The sequence below is a fragment of the Rhinatrema bivittatum genome, chromosome 1, assembly GCF_901001135.1.
Source record: "Rhinatrema bivittatum chromosome 1, aRhiBiv1.1, whole genome shotgun sequence".
NCBI classification, from domain to species: domain Eukaryota; kingdom Metazoa; phylum Chordata; class Amphibia; order Gymnophiona; family Rhinatrematidae; genus Rhinatrema; species Rhinatrema bivittatum.
Genome location: NC_042615.1, coordinates 2,199,896 through 2,218,731, shown reverse-complemented (window position 1 = coordinate 2,218,731; position 18,836 = coordinate 2,199,896). Strand labels below are relative to the sequence as shown.

At 45.3% G+C, this 18,836-nt stretch overlaps 1 protein-coding gene across 1 annotated transcript in view; it reads right to left on the bottom strand.

The window, feature by feature from the left end:
• Positions 1 to 4,432: 4,432 nt before the first annotated feature.
• Positions 4,433 to 18,836, bottom strand: part of PDE5A (phosphodiesterase 5A) — a gene marked incomplete in the record, with an annotated part of 312,739 nt that continues 298,335 nt past the window's right edge. The window contains 1 exon segment of the mRNA XM_029586150.1: positions 4,433 to 6,130. Coding sequence (XP_029442010.1) covers positions 5,981 to 6,130 — 150 coding nt within the window.

Here is an 18,836-nt window from a genome sequence, read left to right as displayed (position 1 = left end):
ACTCCTTGAGGTTCTCCCCCATTTTAACAAAGTTTTCCTGAAGTCTAATGAGCCTTCATCTCTTGCATCCTAATACTGAACCACAACAACCGGGGGTCACTGGTTCTCGTGAGATGCCATCCCCGTGGGTAAGCACCAGGTCCAGTATCGCCCCTCCCGTGTGGGTTCTGTTACCAGCTGACAGAACTGTTCTCCCTGCATAGAATCCAGGATCTCCTGCTTCTAGAAGACATCGCTGCCGGGATGTTCCAATCAATATGCGACAGATTGAAATCCCCTAACAGCAGCACCATCTCCCCTTTCACAGAAATCCTGCGAATATCCTCCATTAAATCTCTACCCATCTCCTCTGCCTGTGATAGACGTCTGCGTATTATACCAGTATAAGTAGATATTCCAGTTCCTCTTTCCAGATTAACCCACAGTCCCTCTTCCTCAACTCATAAATTCTGTTGCTTTAATATTATTTTTTATGTATATATTTAGAACTGAGGAAACTACAACTGGATATTTGTACAGCCTGTCAGTAAACAAGTTTGTGCTACCTGCTGCCTATTAAACTACTGATATAATTCAACCAAGCCCTTATAAGATGACATCAACTGAGACATGGACATCGGATTAGAAAATGATATTGAGATTCTAGCTGCTCCCTAACCATGAAAGGAAGAATAATGAGTTACAAACTGCTAGTCAGACATGAGGTAGAGGAAAATTAAAGAGGGAAACAATATATGTGTTCATAGTTAACTTTCCACTTGGTGATTAAGTAGAGTTTATAGGTTGAAAGTTTAGTTACCTTGTCTGCTATACAAGCTTGTACTTGCTAAATGGTATTACAGACTGAGAAATTGTGAAATCGCTCTGCCAGGTACCATTCAGTACCGGTTCAGTGTGGTACTTTCCTAAGGGCACAGAAGTAGCTTATCTGCCAGCTTGCTCCTGTGATGCAATCCCTAAAAATAGAAAAAAATGAATGAATTGCTCTTTACCTTCCCTGGGCTGGGAGGACTAATTTATTGTAATATTTTTTACAATACATTTTACAAAGTAAACAGTCATTTATCTGGCTTTATATGACATAATCTGTTTTCAAGGATCTGGTTTAGTGCTCTTTAGTTAGATAAAGGTTGTAGAGGAAAGTCTTCACTAGATCTGAAAGTTTATTACAGGGCATCCAGATTGGCTGATTCCAGGATTGGCCTCCATCAGCTCCCTGGCTAGTGATATTGACCTAGGAGTGTTATTCTTACTCTATAATTCACCTCCAGTATGTGCATTATGTAGAAATGATATTATTGCCCTCATACTAGGAAATGTATTAATATGCCCACAGACATTTAATCACCTATTTTGCATCTTCTATATAATACCCTGAATCATCTGTTGAACTGTGAGTACTGTCAACAAGCACCAGAGATACAAGGGGCAGCGGGATATTCCTGCAAGATTCTTATATAAAATTTGAATTTGGGAGAACAATTCTGGAAATTCTAAACGTTTGCTGTGGGCTTTCCTTCTGAACTTGCTGAAACCTGGTTTCTTCTCTTTGGAGCCCCAGCCTCTATGAGGACAGTGTAACCTCTACCTACGTTGACCTTGCAGGTGTTTCCTGCTTCCATTCTATGGGACCCAGTGCTCTCCAGGGCTGGGAAAGTGATCCCTGGCTGGGGAGGGTTATACAGATAATCTTTTATTTCCTTACAATTGGCCTTCCAGGGCCACCCCTCTGATTCTTCCTTTAAAAGGCTTTGCTTAAAAGTCAAAAAGAGATGTTTGAAAGGCTTCCAAAATATCTGTAGGGACCCATTGGATTCCCGACTAAATTAATGCTCTCAACTTTCAGGCTCCCCTTCCCCATTTTAAAATGAAATTAGAGTTTTCCTCGAAGGGCTATACAGACCCCTGGTGAGTTCCTAGAGAAGCAGGAGAGAGAGAGAGAGAAAGAGAGTGAGAGAGAGAGAGTGAGAGAGAGTGAGAGTGAGAGAGTGAGAGAGAGCGAGAGTGAGAGAGAGAGAGAGAGAGAGAGTGAGAGATTGCATGAATGGAGGAAGTGAGAGTGGGAGGCAGGAGCCGATTGTGACAACACAGTGGCAGGGGAGGGGAATGAGGATGTTTTTCCCTCCCCCATACCTCACTCCTGCACAACAGGCTCCTCTCGCCACACATCGGGCTGGCCGCCTTGTTCACTTTCTAAAGTCATTTCACTGCTAGATTTCTCTGTTTGCCTCAAGTTGAACACATCTTGTCAGCTGTATGCATCTCCTTCACAGCTGGATGGTTTGTATTAAATGTTACATTTATAGTAATAATTTTCAATTCTAGATTTCATAAAATGAGCTCTTAAGAGGAGCCTGAACCAGCAAACACTGCCCAAGAAATGGCAGGCCTGCCAGTCCCCTACTTGTTTATAGAGACGGGGCAGCCGCAGCTTGGAGCCACACAGAGGCAAGATGGGACTTCCCCTGGTATTCCCCATTCTTAGCTTTCTGTTTACCTTTTCTACCAGCACCACACACTCAGGCCAATTCAGTATGGTGCGCTCAGGCCAAGCGCACCGTCAGCCCCCGTTTGGACGCGCGTTTTCAACGCACTATTATTACCCCTTAGGCAGGAGTTAGTTTTGGCCGGCACCAGGAAAGTGTACAGAAAAGCAGAAAAAACTGCTTTTCTGTACACCCTCCGACTTAATATCATAGCGATATTAAGTCAGAGGCCCCCCCCCCCCCCAAAAATAAATGTGCTAGCATCATAGGAGCTCCTCTGGGGTCAGGGCGGCCAGTTGTGCTCTTACCCTGCTGCTGGCCAAACTTAACAGAAGCTTTTTGCTGTAGCACCTGTTTTTTTGTTTTAACCATCTCTGACCGACGAATTATCTATTTTGCATTCCTCAGCATAAAATTCACATGCATGTATAGCTTCTGGGATAACTCTTTACCAACATCCCAGTCTCCAGTCAGTCCCTGATGTATTCAGTTTTTGGCTCTTTAAACTCACAGATATCTAAAAGTTCATAGAGAGACCTTATTTAGGTCTCTGCTCTCATCCCTTATCTCTAAATTCACTGTCAGAAACATGCGTGTTCTTGGATGAAGTTGCATTTTGGAATGAAATGTTAATCAGACTTCATTAGAACATCGTATTTATTTCTCTCTGCTTCTGCAGCAAAAGTGAATGAGTTGCAAATGTTCTTACTGCTCATTGTATAAATGAAGGAGTTAACTTGGACTTCCTGCAATTCCTCATTCAGTTTTGAGGCTGTCCTGAAATGGGTAAAGTGCTGGTTCCAGTCAGGCCAATCTACTGGCCTATTGAAGCAAAAGCTTTCTGGAAAGTCAGGACAGACTTATCCCACTACTGACACCACATCATGGGCTTCGGCCATTCACTCACAGAAGAGACTGGAGGCAAGTAAAACAGGAACTTTTATTGTTAAACACCAGTCCTCAACAACATCCTGGCCCTGCCATCTTCACTTACCTATTCCCCTCCTTATTTATAGAGTCATTTCACCCCACTGCCACTTAGAGTTAACCACAAGTTGTATCCCCTAAAAACTTCCCAGTGGCAGCGCTTTCAGAAACATCAGTAACTTCCCAAATTCAAACCAGTTAAACAGCATCTGGCCTTAAGCTGTGAGCCAGGACTAGCAGTGGTGTAGAAAGCTGCAGTGCCATCATCTGTTTACATAAATTCTGGAGGGGTCGGGGGTGCTGTACACTGGTCATCCGCTCTGAGTCCCTGCTATGGGCCTCAGAATCAGTACAGAAGCGTTCTGGGTGATGCGATTTAAATATGCACTCGGTGCGCTCCGCCTTGTAACCTTTCACTGGACCTCTCTTGCTTCTTGGAAGGCAGAACCCTGCTGATGTGCAACCGAGGGAGGGCCGGGAGTCAGGCAGATACACTGAGGGCAGCCCCACGCCCCGAGCCAGAAAACAGCCGAATATATGCAGCCCACGGGGCTCCAGTCACATTCAGCTCTGGCCAATGGAAGTTTACTCCTCTGCAGAACCTTGCACGCCTTCCAATTTCAAATGCAGGAGAAAGGCGCACGGAAACCATTTTAAGCTTTTTGGAGATGCCTGGAGGCGGCAGGACTGCTTTAATGAAGAAGCTGCTTAAACCTTAATGACCTTGCCAGAACACTTTATTTAAAGCCCCTGTGACCTGCTCACGTCAGATCAGTGCTGAGGTCATCGGCTGCACTGTCTCAGTGAGAGTACACACACGCACACGCACACAGACACACACACACCCACACACAACACACACTCAGACACACACGCGCGCACACACACACGTGCGCACACGCGCACACACGCGCGCACACACAAAACACACACACACGCGCGCACACACAAAACACACACACACACACGCACACACACACGCGCGCGCACACACACACGCACACACAAAACACACACACACAAAACACACACACGCACACACACACACTCATGCACGCACACGCACACACGCACACAGACACGCACACACACACGCGCGCGCACACACACACACACACACACACACAAAACACACACACAGTAGCCAGCTATAAAGGCAATCCAAGGAAAAGTGTCCAGAGTGCGAGGATGCAGTCCAGAGGAACGTGCAGATCTTCAGTATTATCTAGAAGCAGCCGCTGACTGAGACAGCTTGCTAGTGCCTCGTCCCATTCTCCCATTGCTTATTGCATTTGACATCTTTTACTCTTTACGAAGGCACATCCTAGCTGCAGAACCAACTTCAGTATTAGGAAATCTGTCAAACCAACTGCTCCGATTCCTCTAGTCAGTTTTTCTGCCAAGTAAAGCCCTCGAACATGGTTTTGTGCAGGGGTGGGCAAACCTTGGGATGGAGGGGTGGGGGGAGAAGTCCCAGCCCCAGCGTACCTACATCCTATGCTTACCTCTCCAGCGTCCCTCTTCCCCGACAGGCCTCTCGCTGCTCTGGGCATACAACCTGAATACGCCTTGCCCCAGGACAATGGCTCAAACTTCAAGGGCTGCAGCTGTTTTCGGGAGTTCATAAGCCAGATCACAGGCTCCTGGGGTCAGATCCTGCTAGAGCGGGATCCCTGGTGTTTATTGCAAGAGCCTACCCCAGCATGAGCTGACAGCTTTGGAGGCACCTTGTCATGCTTGGTGCCCTCCATGACCTTCTCCCGCAGGACACGTTCATGAAGGATTGCTCAATAGCCCGGCACACACGCCTAAGATTATTTGCTTCTGATACAAGGGGGACCTTGAGTAGTACATCCTTCAAAGAACAGCATTCACGCTCACAAAACACCCTCAGCGTAAATAAACTTCTGTTCACATCTTACTGACATTCAACAAGAGGAGGTTGACAAACTCTTTAAGGCACTGACCCCTTGTGAACTATGTACATGGTCATTATAAGATCCTAGTCACTGTATTCAGAACGTACCCTGGATAATAGCCTCACTCAATTACTTGGCATAAGGAAATATACAAACGTTGAACAACATGGCCAGATCATCTTGTCTATGCTCTGAAAAATTAGTGCAAGAAAGGTAGTTGTGTATCTACACACAGCACACACACAGAGCTATATACATATATATATGCACACTAAATATGGACTGACAAGGAAGCTTATCATGGGACACTACTACTGACCCCAAGGGAGGTCACAGAGGGTTAGATTTCCTCCAGCACTGTGGGGGTCCATGGCCTTGGACGTCACTTTGCACTCTCCGTGGGAGTCAATATTTCTCCAGTGTGTAAGGGGTGTCAGTCTATATTTGCTTTCTGAAACCTTCCTGATAAGTTGCTTTCTGGCCTGGGAGGGTAACAGTTCATGCAATTTTCAGTAAATGACTCTGAACCAACAAGCACGCCTGTTCCTCCATGAGGTGTCACGTGGCCAGTGCAGAACAGGATATTAAATCTAACCGTGGCAAAGATACAGAAATCAGTGTGTGGAGTTTCAGTGGACAACTCTTGTGTTATTGCTCAGTTTCGCACGTTGCTGGTGTCTGCTTTTCTCCGTTCATCCGATTTTTCTCCTGTTGCTCTGCCAGAGTTTTCCATTTCACCTTATTTTTCCTGCAGCCATCGAGTAGAGGGAAGCAGGCTTCCGACACCTGCGTCAGGGCCTAGTCAAAAAGAAACTAAAGTTGGTCAAGCTTGCGGAGAGAAACAAGAAAGACCTACCCCTTCCTCCAGCGATAGTGACTGTTGTTCCTCATGGTGGACTCGGAGGGCGTAAGGGGCAGGGGCTCCCTGATGTGATGATTTAAAGTGGCCTATGGCATCATCTACAGCAGAAGAGGTAGGGTTGGGATAAACAGAACCAATATGGCCTCTGTTCACCAAGGTCAAGGTCAGTTGGCGCAGGTCCTTACTTACTAGAAAGGTTTCTTGGTAGAGATTGTAAGCGGGTATCGGCCCCAGTGCCCCTGATAAATACTTCTGTCTTATTCTGAGTTTTGTTAGCCCCCTCTCCCTGCCCTTGCACGTGTGGCACGTAATGGACAAGCGGGCAGTCTGACCATCTTCCACGTACACGCCAAATGCAAGGCGCACGCTGAAAGCTCATTAGGCAGCCTTTGGAGAGGGGCAGCTCATCGGGGGAGCCCTCTTGTATCAAACAAGAGGATGATAAAAGAGAACTGGTGCTTCATCTCCCATGAAGACATTTTCAGCATTACTCTAAAACATTAGCCCTGCCCTGAAATTCAGAGCTTCCTCTCCAGCGGGATGAGACGCAATCCCTGTCTCACCAAGCATCCACCCGCTCCAACAGGAAGAAAGTCGTGAACACCGGCATCCAGCAGTTTTCACAAACCTTGATTCTGCAATAGACCCTGTGCTGCTAGAGATACCATGATTTGCTGGGTATCCATCTGTAGGCAGAGTAGTCCTGCCTCTTGGTGTCTGCTCCATCTATCACCCTACTGGGCTGCTGGCAGGGTGGTAACCTCTCTACAAATGGTAGTGATAAATGGAGTCCATTCCAAGAAAAGGGCCTTTATTTTATTTATTTATTTATTTTTATATACCGGAGTTCTGTATAAGATACAAATCACTTCGGTTTACATTTAACAGAAAAAAACACTATGGGCTGTGTATGGGTGCCCTAGGCTTTACACAGAACATGGAACAAGGGGCTAATACAATATTTACGGCGTGCCACAGGGATCGATCATTAGACCAGTCCTTTTCAACATTTTAGTGTGCGACCTTGCAGAATGACAGCCAGGAAGGTGCGGAAAACATGAGGAGGAGTCTAGCAAACCTCAAGGAATGGTCTGGAGTCTGACAATTAAGATTTAAAGCTAAAAAATGCAGAGTAAATCATTTAGGATGCAAAAACCCAAGGGAGCAGTACAGCATAGGGGGTGAAATTCTTCTAAGCACAAAGGAAGAGCGGGATCTGGGGGTGACTGTATCTGATGATCTTAAGGTGACCAAACAGGTGGATAAAGTGACAGTAAAAGCCAGAAAGCTGCCTGGCTGCACAGGGAGAGGAATGGTCAGCAGAAAAAGGGAGGTGATATTGCCCCTGTACAGGTCCCTGGTGAGACCTCACGTGGGATACTGAGTACAATTCTGGAGACCCCACCTTCAAAGGATAGAAACAGGATGGAGTCGCTCCAGAGGGAGGCTGCTAACATGGGCAGTGATCTTCATTATAAAGCACATGAGGATAGACTTAAAAATCTAAACATGGATACCCTAGAGGAAAGGGGAGATAGGGGAGATATGATAGAGACATTCAAATATCTCAAAGGTTTCCATGCACAGGACGGGAGCCTCTTTCAATGGAAAGGAGCCTCTAGAACAAAGGGTCATGAGATGAGGGTGAAAGGGGGTAGACTCAGGTGTAATCTTAGGAAATATTTCTTTATAGAGAGGACGGTGGATTCATTGAACAGCCTCCCAGTGGAGGTGGTAGGGACAAGGATGGTATCTGAATTGAAGGAAGCAAGGGATAAATACAGGGGATCTCTAATGGAGTGGTAGGGATTGTACAGCTGAGTAGTTGGTGTGGATGAGAAGTCTAGACAAGCATATGGTCTGTTTCCAAGTTGGCTAATCATTTCCTCCAGGCTGGGGAGTAGAAGACCTTGCAGTACAGTGGTTACTGTATCTGCTAAGAGAGGGAAGAACAGGGTCTCTGCAAGCAGGCTGAATCTGTGGAAGGCGGGAAGGTCCAACAGGAAAAACCTGAGTGTGTCTGAGCACTGCCTCCCAGGACGATAGCCTTAGGACCAGCCTGGTAGCTCATGCAGAAGGATCTGGGTTGAGCTCCACTCCTCCACCACAGCTTTGCTCCCTGGGGGTGAATACATAGTAATGACAGCAGAAAACGACCAAACAGTCCATCCAGGCTGCCCAGCGATGGTAGCAACTACTGCTCAGTGCAGGTTCCTCCTAAGCCTTATGATAAGGGTAGTAACATTAAAACCCAAACCCACGTCATCACGGTTACTGGTTGAGCAGCCTTGCTGATAATTCAGTCAATGCTTTACTTTTGGACTTGGCCATAGAAGCAGTGCTACGCTTTTTCCCTAATTTCTGTGTATCAGTACCCTGGACCGTAAAAGGCAGGGCCCAGCGTTGGTTGTTTGAATCCAATTCCCCTTTTCCCGCACCCGTCATCTTAGCAGAGAGCGATGCTGCACTTGCGCCAGTTAAGGTACTAATCCCCTGCCTTCTGTAAGGGGGAGCCGCTGCCGCCCCATGCAGCCTTTTCTTAATTTTCAACTCTAGCTTTTAGGGATCCAAAGTGTTTATCCCATGCCTTTTCTAATTTGTTTACTGGTTTTGTCTTCACCCCTCTTCCAGAGAGCATTCCAGGCATCTACTACTCTCTCCGTGAAGAAACATTTCCTGACTTGTGTTTCATATCGTAGCTCCTAGTTTTCCTGTTTGCTTTCCTGCAGGAAAAGGTTCAAAGTCCATGCATCATTGAAACATTTTAGGTATCTGAAGGTCTGTATCCTATCTCCCCTGCACCTCCTCTTTTTCAGGGTTTACATACTCAGATCCTTCAGCCTCTCCTCATAGGTCTTCTCATACAAACCCCACACCATTTTGGTCGCCCTTCTCTGGACCTCCTCCATCCTGTCTTTGTTCCTTTGGAGATTCGGTCTCCAGAACTGAACACAGTCCTCCAGGTGAGGCCTCACCAAGGACCTGTACAAGGGGATTTTTTGATTACCGCACCCCAGATGCACGAATTCCCCCTAGAACCAACCACCTTCTCTGAGAAGCTAAAGCAATGTTCCTTGCCTCACTATTATAGAACTGCGGGGAACAGCTATCAGAATGATCGGCCACAATAATCTGTATATGTATTCTTAGCTTTTTATTGATATTATGAGCTGGTATCATATAAGCATTAATAATAAACACAATCCTCCTTTACCTCTAGTATAAATGACTATTTAATATTAAATATTTAATATCAGATGCTACTAGAATGACCTTCATATTAGGCATCATTGAAACATGTTTCCACTTAAATGCCCAGCCTTATATATAATCATTGGTCATCTGTATCAAAATTTGTCCTAAAGTATATCCACCATCCAATTCACATATTTTAATTTTTCATATGCAATTAAAAATACTTCAGTTCAAGGAGTCCTGTTGAGAGAAACTTATCTCCTTATTAGAAGTCAAGCCACAATGCCATGGAGCAAAATGACAAATTCAACACCCGGTATAAATCAACATGGTCAGCTCTACACGGGACTGTGTTTCGAACTACACAGAGCTTTTCTTCAAGGAGCACCGCATCATCTAATGAGCGTTTGCACTCCAGTTTCAGTAAATTCACAGCGTCAAACAGGAAGTGTTATGTATATTAAACCTTTCTTTGCTGAACGATGTAATTCGTATTTTGGGAGATATGTTTTAGCTCCTGTTTAACTTCTTGTTGTATTGTCTTTCATTATTACAATAAAGCCTGTTTGAAACTAAAATAACAAACAAACTATATAGTCCTGTTCACCCCATATACCATGAAGTCTTCATGGTAGTGAAGAATTCTCAGGTCAACTACGAATCCTTGGCAGTCTAAAATCAAAACCCAGCCCACACCCTTCACCTGTTTTTCTAGCCTACATTAGGCTCCGTTTCATTTACTTTATGTTGTTAACCCCATATATCTGTATCCAAGTTCTATCGACCTGTTCATTGTAAGACATGTACTTGTCATTGTTATAGTTTAGAATGTAAACCGAATTGATCAGTAATTCTGTTATTGGAAAGTCAGTATATAAAAATGCTAAATAAATAAATAATACTAAATTTCTTAATTTGATTTAAGTGCATTATCAAAAAATAGCTATAAAAAAATGTGTTTCAGGAGACAATAACACTCTCAGTCAGACACGGGAGGCAGCGGAAGGAATGGTAAATGAATTATAAAATAAAAAGCATAAGCCTTGCCTGGGCATATCAGCGCTAATATGATACCAGCTCATAATATCAATAAAAAAGCTAAAGAATACATACACAGATTATTGTGGCCGATCATTCTGTTAGCTGTTCCCCGCAGTTCTATAACTGAATCCCAGCTGCCAAGTCTTCGACCACTCTTCCAGCTTCCTTTAATCCCGTCTCATTTCTCCACTCCTTCCGGCGTGTCCACTCTGTTGCAGATCTTAGTGCCATCCGCAAAAAGACAAACCTTACCTTCTGTCCCTTCTGCAATGTCGCTCACAAAGATATTGAACAGAACTGGTCCCAAAACCGATCCCTGTGGCCCTGTACTTAACACCGATCTCTTTTCACAGTAGATTCCATTTACCATTACCCACTGTCTCCTATCAGTCAACAAGTTTGTGATCCACTCCACCACCTTAGCGCTCACTCCCAAGCTTCACATTTTATTCACAAGCCTTCAGCTTTGCTGAAACAAATTAAATTGTGTGCTCTTCCTTGATCCAATTCTCTAGTCATCCAATCAAAAAAAATCAATCAGATTTGTCTGACAGAACCTGCCCCTGGTGAATCCATGCTGCACCGGGTCGAGCAACCCACCAGATTGTAAATTGTTCCCTATTCTTTCCTTCAGAAGCATCTCCATTACTTTTCCCACCACCGAGGTGAGGCTGACCGGCCTGTAGTTACCAGCCTCCTCTCTGCTCCCGCTCTTGTGAAGCGGGATCACCACCGCTCTTCTCCAATCTCTCGGCACCACTCCTATCAGCGGAGCCGCCAGCACATCTCTGAGCTCCCTCAGTATCCTGCGATGAACCTCATTCGGCCCCATGGCCTTGTCCACTTTTAGGTTTTCTAGCTCTTTCCATACATCGTCTTCTGTAAAGGGGGTTGCATCTACTTCACTCCTATCCACAGTCTTGTCAATGAGCGCCGGTCCTTCTCCAGGGTCTTCTTTAGTGAACACAGAACTGAAGTATTTGTTTAATATTTCTGCCATGTCTTTGTCTCTCTCCACACATTGATTCTTGTCCCCTTTCAGTCTCACTATACCACTTCAGACTTTCCTCCTTTCTCTGATGTATCTGAAAAATGTTTTGTCACCTCTCTATCTCTTGGGCAATCCTTTCTTCCACTTGACCTTTTGCTTTCCTGATTTCTTTCTTCCTCTCCCTCAGTTTCACCAGATATTCTTCCCTGTGTTCCTCTTTTTGGGATCCTTTACACTTTTTGAACCCTGTTCTTTGTTCCTTTATTATTTCGGCCACCTTCTTTGAGAACCAAATCGGTTTCTTTTTCCTCTTATGTTGTTTACTTTTCTAAATTATAGATTTGATGCATTTGTCATAGCTGCTTCTAATTTGGCCCATTGCTGTTCCACCTCACCCAGTATCTCCCAGTCTTCTGGTTCTTCCTCCAAGAACATCCCTACTTTGACAAAGTCTGTATTTTTGAAATTCAAAACTCGGGTCTTCATGTGACTTCTCTGTATGTTATCTGCGATATCAAACACTAGGTTGAGTATCACACACTCCCTCGTGGGTTCCATTACCATTTGTTTGAGCAGAGCCACATGAGGAGCAGCCATTATCTCTCTACTTTGTAGATTCCACAGAAGGGATGCTCCAATCTACATCTGGCAGAGTAAAATCTCCAACAAGCATTTTGGATGTCTTTGACCAGCTCTCTGTCCAGTTTTTCTGTCTGAGTCAGAGGCCTGTAAATGGAAGCACCATCTTTTTTAAGACAGCCTATAATGCTTCGTCCCTATCCCACTTCCTTGTAATTCAGTAGCTTGGATATTGTTTTTGGCATAAAGAACTACTCCTCACCCTTTCCTGTTCTCTCTATCCTTAACAAGTTATAGCCTGATAAGACTGTATCCCAATCACAAGAATCCGTGAACTATGTCTCCATAACAGCAATGATGTCCAAGTCCATCATGTCTGGAATTTTATTGCCCAACCTACGAGTATTTGTGGTCATAGCTTCCCAACTTTTCTCCTTTGGTTTGCTGCTCTTCCTCGTCATCTTTTCTACTTTTTTGAGCTGATTGATTTTTTTTTTATTTTCTCCTCTCACTTCCTGAATCGGTTAGAGGTGACCTGGCAATTTCATTCACCCACATCCTGCCACCCCTGCCCTCTAGTTTAAATGCCTGATAATGTATGATCTGAATTTCTCATGTAGCATCTGCTTTCCTGCCAAGGACAAATCGAGACCATCCTTACCATATAATTGTTATGTTTTTGTATAGATGTGAACCTTGGGTCGAGATGAGAGATGTCTCCGCCCACAGGGAGGAGCCTGTGGAGGAAGGAAAAGCAGACCCCGCAGAGCAGGGACTGCAGATAAGTACAGTTATGAGCAGTGGTGTGCCCAGGGTGATAACCACAGATATGAAGATCCGGTAGTGGCCCGCAGAGCGGGGTACGCCGAGGATGACTGTACTGAAGATGATGATGAACCAGTCTGAGGTGTAGGAACCCGGAAGCGGATCTTGTAGCTGGTATGGCAATACCCTGCAGCACAGGGTATACTGGAACAACTTCTACTGAAGAGGCGCGGTAGTGACCCGAGGCACGGGGTACACCACAGAGAAGCTTCAGTAAAGATGGTATCGCTGAAGTCTTGTAGAAAGGTACTCACAGTGGTAGTTCCAGGAGAGTGACCCAGAAGTGGGTCAAGTCGTAGTCCAAGGCAGGAATGGCCCTCTGAGGAGCAGATAGCCAGGAACACGGAAGGGCCCCCTGAGGAGCGTCCACACAAACCAAGAGCAAGTCTGGAACAGAAGTCCAAGAATGGAGCGGATTCAGCAATGAGGAAACTCCTTGTAACTCGTAGTCAGCGAGTTTGATGTCATTGGGAGGGGACGCCCCCGAGGTTCCCGCCATGACGTGTACAAAGGAGGGCCCTTGCGTGCGCCTTAGGTGATTCCAGGGACAAGATGGCGGTCGGCCAGCACCCACGCCATTCCGAGGACGCTGGGGAGGTTGGTGGTTGGTTAGCGGAGGCCGCCATTCTTCCTAGGATTGACAGTGCAGGGAAAAAGGAGGTGAGCATGAGATGGTCGCAGCCGTCTGAGATCGACAGGCGTAACAATAATCTTCTATTGATCCATACATGCCCCCAGCCTCCAATGTATCTCAAAACCACTTTCTTTCCTTCCTCTTCCATGAACAAGTAATACTTCTGAAAATGCAATGGTCTTTGCCACATGTCTAATCTTGTTCTCTAGATTTTGGAAATCTTTCTGTGCTTCAAAGATACCATTTCTAGCAAGGTCATTAGTTCCCAGATGGATGATAACATTGATATCAGAGTCTCCATTTTCTTCTATAATTGTATTGACTAGTTGGTATTTCTACTGGCTGAGGATCCTGGAAGGCATTTAACTCTTGCGCCCCCATCAAAACAAATTAAGTTCGGAATAAGAGCCCCCCCTGACTCAGCAATTGTTTATACTATTTATTTACTACATTCTTAAGCCTTTCTTTCCAGGAATCTATGCTTCCAAGTTTACTTTCCTTGTTGAATGTAACTTTGTTCTTCCTGTTCAAACTATTGTTTTAGCTACAGTTCCCCAATTCGATGTAAACCGATCTGATATGGTCTTTCAACCATGAAGGTCGGTATAGAAAAGTGTTAAATGAAAAAATAAAATAAATAAATAAAACTATTATTATATAAAAAGTAACACATAATAATAAAACAAAAATACATAAAATGCAACTAAATACTGAAAGAAATTAAACTCAAATTAAAGGAAATGGCTGAACAAACAGATGTGCCTTAAGAAGCTTTCAAACTGACTTTATGTCATCAAAAGCTTGCAAAGCCCCAGGTAGGGCATTGTATAAAGCTAGCCCTGCAATCCAAAATCACCTACTGCGTATATCTTGCAATCGAGCTAGATTAGTGAAAGGAACCACCAGACAACTCTTACCAGCGAACGTAAATTACAACTAGGAGTGTAAGGTTGCAGAAAATCAGCTAAATAAGCACGGCCTTTAACTTAAACCTCGATCTAAACTTCACCGGTGAAATTCCTTGAGCCAAGGCATGACATGATCACATCACTGTCCCCCAAATATTAGCCCAGCAGCTGAATTTTGCAAAACCTGTACGGCTCTCAACGACACACCAGGCAGGCCAACAAAAAGAGAGTTGCAGCAATCTACCGAAGACAATACAAAAGCCTGAACAATACTTTGAAAGCCGTCCTTTTCACGTATATATTTCAAATGACGTAACAGCCATAATTTAAAATAAGCACCCTTCAGAATACTCTGCAAGTGAGCCTTAAAGTTAAAACGACTGTCAAAAAGTACAGCCAGATTTTGCACTGAACTTGAAAATTGAATGACAAAGAGCTAATATGTTTTTCTAAAACATCTGGATCACGGGAAAAACGTATTGCTTTGGTTTTGCGAGCATTCAGTAACAGATGGTTCTTAAGCATCCTATCATTAATAAACTGAGCCCAAGCAGCAACAGCTGAGAAATCCCTCTTTATGGGAAAATACAAATGCTTTCCCAAATTGTTTTCTCTGCAAAGAAGCTTCCTTTTCTGACACTTAATAATATTCAAGGCTTCCTGGATTCGGTAGTCGCAGCCCTTGGGGAGGGTATGGACAGCAGTGATCAGAATCAGGGTCCATAGTACTGAGCTCTAGAGGGAGCTGCGATCTGTGATCCCTGGTCAAGGGCCACTCTCGCAATGATTGGACCAAGTTGGTACGACAATATAAAGCAGAGGAAGAACTCCTGGCTGCTTGTGAAGGAAGTCTTTTGATGCCAGATGCAGCCTTGGTTCTGATTGAGCAGGAAGCCTGAATAAGAAGGAGAAAGATGCTACCTCTGCTTTCTGAGAACGTCATGTTTCTGGGGAAGGAGAGAAAGCGCACGTGAAGGTAGGTTAGAGAGAAACTCCCTGTGCTCAGCGGGAGTTTATAGCTTACATCTATGAAAACCGAGGTTTTTTCAATGAAAGGTCAAATCATGACTTGCAGTCCAGAAAATCTCCGTATTTGCTAGATTCCGGAAAGTTCTGTGATCTTTCCCGTTGTTCCCATGGACATCTCGGGAGATTTCTGAATTTCACTGGACTTTGGCCTCAGTGTCCAGTGGCAGATAATGTGCCCAGATTTGTTTTTTACCTACCTCATAGAGTTGTAAGCAGATGGCATCAATGAAGCCAACCTGCATGCATGGAATTTTGTCCTTTTTCTCTCGGTTCATCAAATCCTGAAAGCAAAAAGGCAAATTAACTCATTTATAGCATTAAAAGCAGCCTCCTCCCCCAAAGAATCCAAGGAGAAAAACTGTCAGATTCAACAAAACAAATAAAAAAGAAAATGAGCAGATGAAGGCCGTGAAGCTCATCTAGTTTCTGCTGTTTCATGCCTGGCGCAGTACCACACATCCCTAGCTCACCTCTGGCTTTCCCTTCACTTCTTTACATCTACCTTAAGAACATAAGGACATAAGAACATGCCATACTGGGTCAGACCAAGGGTCCATCAAGCCCAGCATCCTGTTTCCAACAAAGGGCAATCCAGGCCATAAGAACCTGGCAATTACCCAAACACTAAGAAGATCCCATGCTACTGATGCAATTAATAGCAGTGGCTATTCCCTAAGTAACTTGATTAATAGCCATTAATGGACTTCTCCTCCAAGAACTTATCCAAACCTTTTTTAAACACAGCTACACTAACTGCACTAACCACATCCTCTGGCAACAAATTCCAGAGCTTTATTGTGCGTTGAGTAAAAAGGAACTTTCTCCGATTAGTCTTAAATGTGCTACTTTCTAACTTCATGGAGTGCCCCCTAGTCCTTCTATTATCCGAAAGAGTAAATAACCGATTCACATCTACCCGTTCTAGACCTCTCATGATCTTAAACACCTCTATCATATCCCCCCTCAGTCGTCTCTTCTCCAAGCTGAACAGCCCTAACCTCTTCACCCTTTCCTCATAGGGGAGCTGTTCCATCCCCTTTATCATTTTGGTTGCTCTTCTCTGTACCTTCTCCATCGCAATTATATCTTTTTTGAGATGCAGCGACCAAAATTGTACACAGTATTCGAGGTGCGGTCTCATCATGGAGCTATACCTTAAGGTCTCTGTCCTAACTGGTACTTCACCCTTCCATCCCCTCTGTTTCTGCATCCCAAATATATGTGCGTTTACCAAGGTGGGTGCCTCACAACCAGCCTGCCCCAGGACACAGAGAGGTCCATATTCAAAAGCATTTAGCTGGATAACTCAGAATATTTGGGTTTATCTGGCTAAATTCTAGCCGGCTAATAAGTTAGGTGGCTAGAATTTATCCAGCTAAGTTAGTGGTGTTTGGGGACGTAACTGGGAGGAGTTGCTTACCTGTAACAGGTGTTCTCCGAGACATCAGGATGTTAGTCCTCACACATGGGTGACATCATCAGATGGAACCCGGCACAGAACTTTGATGTCAAAGATTCTAGAACTCTCAGATATGCTCCTACTGAGCATGTGCAGCTGCAGTCATCACTCTTCTCCCTAGGCAGAGTCCCTCAGTCTCTTTTTTGTTTTCCACGGAGCCGTATGGTCACGGGAGCCGTGTGCTCTGCTCTGCTCTCTCCTCATAAGTGATTTTTTCTAGATCTGTTCTTTTTCTTTTCCTTTTTCTTGTTTCTTCTGTCTGCCAGCTACATGGCAGGCATTATTCGCTGTGCAGCCTGGCAGAGTCTAATTCTATCCCTTATTATAATAATAATACTGCACCTGCAGTTCAGTATCTGTGTCCTCTCCGGATGCTGGCAGGACTGGCAGAATGCAGTCTATGAGTGACCTGTGTAGGCCACTGAGCCTGGGGACTCACCTGAGCTCTGTCTGGACAAGAGTTCCATATCGTTTCACTGATTGATCGGCATCGATGGAGGTTTGTACGTTGAAAAGATCGAGGACCACACAGTTCTTGTAGGGGGGGGGGGGAGCGCTCATCCTCCCCACATTCAAAGGAACTAGTCACCATCAGCAGGAACCCTGGACTACTTAACCTCCCCTCCTGCTTGCCTGTGATAGCAGTGCAGTTTCCATGTGAGAGAGGGTGAGCAGCATCCTGGGCAAGCAGAATTGCTGCTGCACCTTTGGTGTCATGCCCTGTATTGGTTGCCCGTGCATATCCAGGCCAGTGCACCAATGGTCTGACACATCAATGTCAGGACTGTGCAGGGACCAGGACTGCCACTGAGCACAAAGGTCACTTCTGCATCACTGAGATTCCAGGGTGCCATCAATGTCATCCAGGTGCATGACCTCCCTCAATGCTATAAGGGCCATCGAGCTGGCCTTTTGTGCCATAGGCATTGGCAGGTGCCACAGATGTTTCGACCACCATGGGCTCTCGATGCACCGGAGAAATGGCATTGACCTTAGCATCGAGTGCTATGGGCTCAATGCAGCAGAGTAGATGCACCGACCTCTAGCATTGTGGTCAACATTACGTCAGGGACCAGGACTGCCATTGAACGCCATGGTTATACTCTAGATGTCATCGGAGCCACCCTTAATGCCATCAATGTCCTCAATGCCACTGAGGTTGTGGCTGCTCTCGATGCCAGACGCCCTTGATGCCATTGGGGTGTGTGGCCAACCTCAATGCTATCGAGGTGTATGGCCGGCCTCAATGCCATTGCTGCCCTCAAGGCTATCGATGTGCGGGGCTGTCTCAATGCCATCGCGGTGCAAGGCCGCCCTCAGGGCCACTCTCTATGCCATCAAGGTGCGGGGCTACCATACAAACATAGAAATGATGGTAGAAAAGGACCAAATGATTCACTCAGTCTGTCCAGCAAGCTTATGCCAGTATATGCTGCACTGTGCAGGATACCCTCATGCTTATCAGTTTCCCAAACCGTAAAAGTCAGGGCCCTCAGATGCTGTTTGAATCCAAATTCCGTTAACCCTTGCCATGGAAACAGAGAGCAATCATGGAGCTGCATCAAAAGTATCAAGCTTAGTGAATAAGGGTAGTAAAAGCTGCCTCAGCAAGTTTCCCCCCATGTTTATTTGTTTCCCAAACCATAAAAGTCAAGGCCCTCGTTGGTTGCACTCTGAATCCAATTCCCCTATTCCCACTCCCTTTGAAGCAGATGGAAGCCATCAGGCGAGCACCATCGATGAGGCACCGGGATCGCTACTGAGCGCCCTGGTCGCCCTGAAGCCCATCAACTGCTGGGGCTCCTGGGAGCCCCTGAGTGCCACTGAAGCCCTCAGGTGATTGAGGCTTTGGGTTTTGGGTGACTTTGGTGCTTTTGAGTGCTGGGGTTCGACTATTGACCCAAGGCATCCTGGAGCACCGAGGCATCCAGTATGTCCGGTGCTCTCCAGGCTCCTTTGTGTTGTCCAGACAGGGCACCAA